A 7,329-nucleotide genomic window follows, 5' to 3' on the forward strand; every position below is an offset into this window, starting at 1 on the left:
CCACTCGACGCCTTATGCTGAATTGTACTTTTAGGTGATCACTGTCCCCCAGATGGCTACCGATCTGTTGGATAGCGTGGATCAGACCATACATTCAGAGACACTGTATGAACAATCTCTTTTGGTTTATAGAGTAACTTCTAATGATGCTACATAAATGATATTTAAATCCTATACTGTACACTTTTAAATGTTTCCAGGAAGAATATAGGAGCTCTTTTCTTATGTTGGGTGAATTAGGAACAAATTGCATTCTCCCAGAGTGTGGGAGTTCTGGAAAAGACTGCAAGGATCACCTTATGGCACTTCCAGCTAAGCATCCTGTAAGAAGAAGGGCTTATGGAGCAAACAGCAGGATTGGATCTCTTGGTCCTGGAGAGTCTGCCCCTCCATGCTGTCAGTCTGGCCTTGCTTCAGGAGCTACATTCTCCCTGTGTGCACAGAATTCCCTTTCTGAGGTCACAGATAACCCAGTTAAATGTTATTGCCAGGCATGGATATAAGCTTGGACATCTGCCACCAATGTATAGGAAAATGCATTAAACAACGGTCCTATCCCTTCCTGTTTAATCCCACCATATCCCAGTTCCTGCCAAGCATGCCATGTGCTGTTTTCTGTGTGCTGAAGAGGCGGGGACCGTGCTGTAGATTTGGTTTTTGGGGGGGTTTTGCTTGTTTCCCGAGCCAGGATTTCCCTCTTACTCACAGTTTCTTGGTAGAAGTCTACAAAATAAAGTGTGGTGGATTATTAATTTGTGTTAAGGAACTTAAAGTCTTTTGAAGAAGCATTGACAAGCATTGGAAGAATACTAGTATTCTTTGAGACTTGTACCTTGCTACCCTGCAACAGAAAACTCTGACATTCTAGCCCAGTAATAAAACTCTTATTTTGGCAGAAATATTCAGGAAAATTGCTCAAGTCAAGCACAAAAGGCATAAATGTTTTGAAGTTTTTCTGGTGAAATTAAACAACTCTTATTTATAGGCTTTGTTGTATTGACTCCTGGGTAACTAAATATCATATTTACTCAAAATTGGGACACGATTTCCCGCCTCCCAACAGCCTGGGGATGGTGGAGGGTGAGCCTTGTCTTAGATTCAGCTATCAGCTTAGGGCAGGCAGTGATTCAGTTCTGGCTTTGGTCCCATGCTCAGAGCCAAAGGAGGATCTGAGCTGCTGCCTGCCTTGTGCCAGGGTGGCTCATGTGGCAGGGGAGTGTGAGGAAGCCCTATCCCTGTCCTGAGGAGCAAAAGAGTGGTACTTTTTTTTCATATAATATTATTACTGTTATTTAATTCATATTGGATAACATTGGAGAGAGTTTAACACAGGGGTTCATACAGGCTGCAAAAAGCCTGTAATGTGGCAGTAAGCTTATTTTTCTCTGACGTGATGATTTTCTGATATTTCCTGTAGTGTCCTTGGTAGAGTTTAAATGGAGGGTGGCAAGTCATCTTGCCAAAGAAATTTCTCCAGTGATCAGCTTATGATACTTCTAGTTCCTAGCACACTGGCATGCAGATTTGTTGACTCTTCTTAAGAGCAAATAAATTAATATCCTTCCTTTTGCACAACCACTCAAGGCATGGTTTTTGAGGTTATGGCAGAAGCCAATACAATTTAGCAACCCCCGTTTTCAAGCTACTAGCCTTTAGTCATGCCCAAACAACACTTACGAATGGCAGAGGAAGTGTCTAAATCTTCTTGGCTGGATTAGTGGAATCTTTTTAAAAGCTTTTTAATTTAGAAGATTGTGTACAAATAAGGGGCGTCCCTAGAGAATCATTTTTTCACCCCAAAGCAAGTTACCCTGAAACTGAAGATATCAAAGAAAAGTGCAGTTTTTCAATTGAAATATTTTTTTAAAATACCAAATCTTTGTTCGTGTAAAATCTGTATGTTGCTTTATGCAGTATGTTTAGGAAGGAGAAGAATTCCCAAGACCAGTTTTGGCCTTGGAAGGGCCTAAGTGTGTTAGTCAAGGTAATGTAAAGGGAAATTTTTTTTAGTTATCAGAATGGTATGGAACAAAATACCTTCTAGAAAATCTTCCTTTTTACCCATGATTCAGAAATTTTTAAAGGCCACCTAGAACAGATATTGTTATAGAATATGTGTTGATGTTGAAACTACATGTTTAAAATGTCCTGCGTTCTTTGTATTTTCCTGGTGTATTTGTGACTCTTTCTTTCTCTTACAGGAAAAGTAAGAAGCTTAAGTTCATCGTTGTGGTCGCTGACCCATTTGACAGCTTTGCATCTCAGTGACAATTCCTTATCCCGTATTCCTTCAGACATTGCCAAGCTTCACAATCTGGTATACTTGGACCTGTCCTCTAATAAAATCCGCAGTTTACCAGCAGAGCTCGGAAACATGGTGTCACTCAGGTATGTAAATTAAACTTCACATTCATCTGTGGTCCTGGCAGGAACCAGTCTCCTGTTTTGGCACAGTTTTGTATTGCAGCTAACAAAAAGCCAATGTATATTTTTTCCTAGATGTTGGAATAGTCCTTTGCAGCCCTAGTAGTGCCTTTATTGTTGCCCTGCTCCTCAGTTCCTTTGTGCAGCTGTATACAATAACCTTTAGGAGGCCTGAACGTGCACACTTTGCATACCTCTCCCAAGTTAGGTTTATTCATACACTCCCCCTGACATATATCCCTAAGCCCTTACACAGGCTCTCATCTCAAAGAGCCTTTGACTCCCAAAGAGATTGGTGAAGAGGTGGTTCTTTATTCAGTAAAGGAAAAAGACTGTTTCCAAATAATTTTATTTTAAAAAATCATCTCTATTTCTTCATCTTTCATAGACATACTAAGTGTAATAACTTATAGGCTTGCAGTTTTATGACATATGTGTCTTTCATAACAACAATATCTTTTTCCCCTTGCTATTCATGTACTTATATTTCTGTACAAATCAAAATATTCTAAAATAGGGGTGCAAGATTTGTTTCCCTCTGCTTTGCAACATCTAGAAGAATTACAACGCTGGGGTGAAATTAGTTACTATTAACATTTACATTTGAAAATGGTTGTCTTCAGTGTTACAGTTATTTGGGGTATAATTGGGCCTAAAATGTTTCACCTAGTTTGCAGAGTCCTTTTTTCTATAAGATGGACCTCCGTGAAGAGGTTATTGTATAGTTAACAGCACTTGACTCCCTGATGTTCAAGGCCATGGCTAATTTTGTGAAATCTAAGAACTTCTCGATGTCATGGAAACTTTTTTTTATAAAGCTGCGGTGGCAGTGAAGTTATTTAATGATATACCTTAGTTTGGGTGACAGACCATCTCTCATTTCATAATATTAACAATTATATTTCCCCCAGCGTTGGAAATAACCGCTTCAATGGAAAGGTTAAATTAATTGTTTGAAATTGACAGTGATGGATCAATAAATTTAAAAAGAAGTTGGTCTTAAAAATATTTTCCTGTGATCCCTCATTAGCGGTGGGAATTGTATCCAAGTACATCATTTTCCCTCCCCCACCCTCAAAAAAAAAAAAAAAATAGCTCAGTAGTTGTCTTGTTCAGAAAATGTTTATACAGTGTTACTTTCTCCATCATCATACCAATAACGTTCACTAATAGTCATTTTCTTCCCTTGCTTTCTTGGTTATTCAGGCATCATTAACTTACAATGTTAAGCTTACGGAAACATTCTCGAGTTCATCCGTTCTCTTTTCTTTTCATAAAGTTTTTTCTTTTTAAAAGTGTCGAGTATACTTGGTGTTCATGAAAGTGAGGTAGGGTATCATTAGTCAGAGACATGAATGGTAGAATAAATATTGTACAAAGTTCCCTAACACTTCCTGATTCACTTTGGTCCTGAATATACAGAACTTCAGCTATTGCAATTTTAAGCCTTTTCTGAGCAGAGGATGTTAAATCTTGTTATGGCTATGAAATGTGCACTGAATACCTAGGATCAAACCATCAAGCAAGTTTGTGACATGAATATAATATTTGAATCCAGGTCTCCAGACATGAAAGGCTAGTGCATTAACCCACTGCACTCTCTCTGTCCTCAGTAATTGCAGCTGATCCATGATTTCTTTTCACTGGGGTGAAAGTGAAGAAAAATCCGTAAGTGCATCCTGCGTGGTAGCGCTCTGCAGGTCTCAGTCGCGTGGTAGTTTTGTGTTTCCTGCTGGCTCTTACTGCAGACACTCCCCATAGGTTGTGGCATAATTTCTAGACTAATAGAGTAACTTCAACATTGAATATGGCTAATATCATGGACCACAGAGATAGTGTGTACTGACATACCCTAGAATAATCTTAGATTCAGTAATAAGCCTTTCAACTTCCATGTCTAGGAAATCTTTTTAATAAAGAGGGATTTTTAGTCTTCATGCCTGAGGCTCCCTTTATCTCCCTAAACTATGTCCCTTTCTACTAAATTGTAGGAAAAGATATTCTGATAACTTTGGGAGAAAATAAATAAGCTTTATGTAATGGAAATGATCCGGTTCTAGTCTCCGGAAAGATATGGGGGGTGGAGAAATTATCACAGCTTTTTTCTAACTCAACTGGGGAGGGTTCTTGCAGTTCAGCTTTCAATGCAGAGTCTTTTGAGATGCTTGGATAAGCTAATAGGTCTTGTCTAGATCCTCTCTGTTGCTTAAAAGGAGGGAGCTCTTTGAAGGCAGAGAACATTAGACTACACAGAGCTGTCCTTACACAGTCTGAAGTGGGGAGAAGACACAGTAATACCTTCTGCTATGCCACTCCAAATTCAGTGTTTTTCCTCATTAAGAATTTGAGAGCTGTATATCTTAATCACAAAACTGTAACCTAGGTGAACACCTTGAACCAAGATCTCACCCATCCTTTTATAGTTCAGCAATACTCTCAAATGTTCTTGGACACAAAGTCATCTTCATAAAGAACAATCCATTTCTCATCTTTTAGACTCGCACACACTATCATCCCCAACAGCATGGTATAGTTGACACCTGTTAGAAGGAACATGCTAGTACCTTGTTGCTTTTAAGTTCTGTAGCTGTTTTGGGGAATGTCTGAATACATGGTATGAAAATTGTTCCAAGGGGAAACATTGCTGGTAAGCAGTTGTTGCTCTTACCAGGTGTTGCAAACAAGCATCAACACTAGTCATTTAAATCTTTAGTGGCTGAGAATAGTGAGAGGCTGGTATGCTGCTATTCACAGTAGGTGTTGCAGTTTGAAAAACTATGAATGAAGCAGGTGGATCAGTGGCTTTCTTCCTAAAAAGTCTACTTTTATCTGTTCTTTTCACATTTTACTAGGAAAGGCTGGGAAACCATAATCTGACAGAAGCAGATGGGTAGCTCTCCCTAAAGGTTTTTAGGGTGATCAGTCATAAAAACCTGCTTCTATGAGCTCTTAGTGATATCTCGACATATTCGGTAAAGTTGACATCTTCATTGAAAATAGGATATCAGCAACACATTCCACGGGAATGGAAAAAGGAGTCTTCATTTATGTGTGTGTGTTCCAGCCAACTTAATCAGGAGAAATACAAAAAGAAATACGTTTTATCTACCATAAATAATGTCTTGAAGAAATCTAAAATGAACTATTTCAAACCTTGATGTACTTGAATACTTCCTGCAGTTATTGTACCTCACATCTTTAGCACTTTGAGGGATCTGCAAGCAGCAGAAGACTTTAACTATTATACCTAAATTGGACCATCACAAAAGGCTTGCTAATAAGTCTATAGTTTCTCCAGACCTCAGGACATAACTCTCCACCCATTTGTTACTCCTAAGTTAAAAAGTATACACTCTTCTATCAGTAAGACTGTGAAATAAATAATGAAATATTACCCTTTGTAGACCAAAGAGATTTCATTAAGAACACAGACATTCTTGCAGTGGTATGTCAGCTGATACTAACTTTTGTTGATAAAGTAATGGAAATATTTGGTAAAGAATAGTTAATTGGTAGATTTCAGTTTTCTGGGACATGTTCAGTCACTCCTTTCTGTAAGTAACATACAGATGACGATTCGTGGCCAGTAAGCCAGTGCTCACCAGAACACTTAACCAAGAAAGATTTAGCAGCGCACTAACAAGGTAGCATAATAGTACTGTTATGGCACTGGGCATTTTGTCTGTTTGTGTATAATCTTGTTCCCTTATTTGGTCTTTAATCATAGCTGAACCATTTGTGGTCCAGATTGTCAGAACTGTTATTGCTTCATTACATGTAGTGATTTAATGCTTTAATTACTGTTAACTTTTAAAAAAGCTCTTGACTAAGTTGGACTTGCCAACAAGCAACTTCCTGCTCTGTATTTCAAACTTAATGTGCCTTTTTTGTGAATACAGCAGGATGCCCCTAATCTTTGCTGACTGTTTAGCCTTCCAGTTCTTCAGAATTGTGGCGTGCTAGTACACTTTGTCTTTCTTGTAGCTGAACTACTTCAGCTGTAAACTATTGATAATAAATACTGCTTTACTACTGACTTTATGTGATTCTTATTTTGTGTACAGGGAACTCCATTTAAATAACAACCTGTTACGAGTTTTACCTTTCGAGCTGGGAAAACTGTTCCAGTTACAGACGTTGGGTCTGAAAGGTTTGCCTTTTTTTTCTTTTCAGCTACTAATAATTCATATTTGATCTTGTTCCTGAGCTACAACTATTTCAAGGTGCTAATTCATAAAATATGACTGAGTAGCAGCTCTTGGCATTAGCATATCCTCCTCTTAAACATCTTGATAATTAATGTTGCTGAATTTTAAAAAAGAATAAAAACTACCTCAGAGAAATTCTGCTTAATTTCCACTGTGAAGAATTGGGAGGGAGGATTTTGGAGAGGTTTAAGTTAACTTTCTGTCGCTTGCTTGGGAGATGGATATAGTTCTGGGTTTGTTTGGTGGTGGTGTTTTTTATGCTCTTAAATCTGGCCAAAGTGAACTTTCCTTGAAGATATGGAACTTTTCATCTCAAACAGGATTAGTTTCATAGTTTCTAGGGTCAGAAGGGACCTATGCAGATTTCATAGATTTTCATAGACATCAGGGCTGGAAGGGACCTCGGGAGATCATCAAGTCCAGCCCCCTGCCCAAAGTCAGCTCTAGTCCGACCCCCTGCCAGGGCAGGAAAGAGTACTGGGGTCAAACAACCCCAGCAAGATGTTCATCTAAACACCCCCAGGGTAGGAGCCAGCACCACTTCTTTTGGAAGTTGGTTCCAGTCCCTAGCCGCCCTGACAGTGAAGTCGCGCCTCCTGATGTCTAGTCTGAATTTACCCTCTGCCGGCTTGTGACCGTTATTCCTGGTCACTCCTGGCAGTGCTCGGGGGAACAGGGACTCCCCCAATGCCTGCTG

The 7,329-nt window shown here is 39.1% G+C and overlaps 1 protein-coding gene across 2 annotated transcripts in view; it reads left to right on the forward strand.

Moving 5' to 3' along the window:
- CNOT6 (CCR4-NOT transcription complex subunit 6) overlaps positions 1 to 7,329 on the forward strand; it is a 42,182-nt gene that overhangs the window by 19,777 nt on the left and 15,076 nt on the right. For both annotated transcript variants that reach the window (XM_019535182.1, XM_019535181.1), the window contains 2 exons: positions 2,202 to 2,388; positions 6,489 to 6,574. In XM_019535182.1, coding sequence (XP_019390727.1) covers positions 2,202 to 2,388; positions 6,489 to 6,574 — 273 coding nt within the window. The remainder of the gene's footprint in view (positions 1 to 2,201; positions 2,389 to 6,488; positions 6,575 to 7,329) is intronic.

This window comes from Crocodylus porosus, unplaced genomic scaffold (assembly GCF_001723895.1).
Source record: "Crocodylus porosus isolate Cpor-Errol unplaced genomic scaffold, CroPor_comp1, whole genome shotgun sequence".
Classification (NCBI taxonomy): Eukaryota; Metazoa; Chordata; order Crocodylia; family Crocodylidae; genus Crocodylus; species Crocodylus porosus.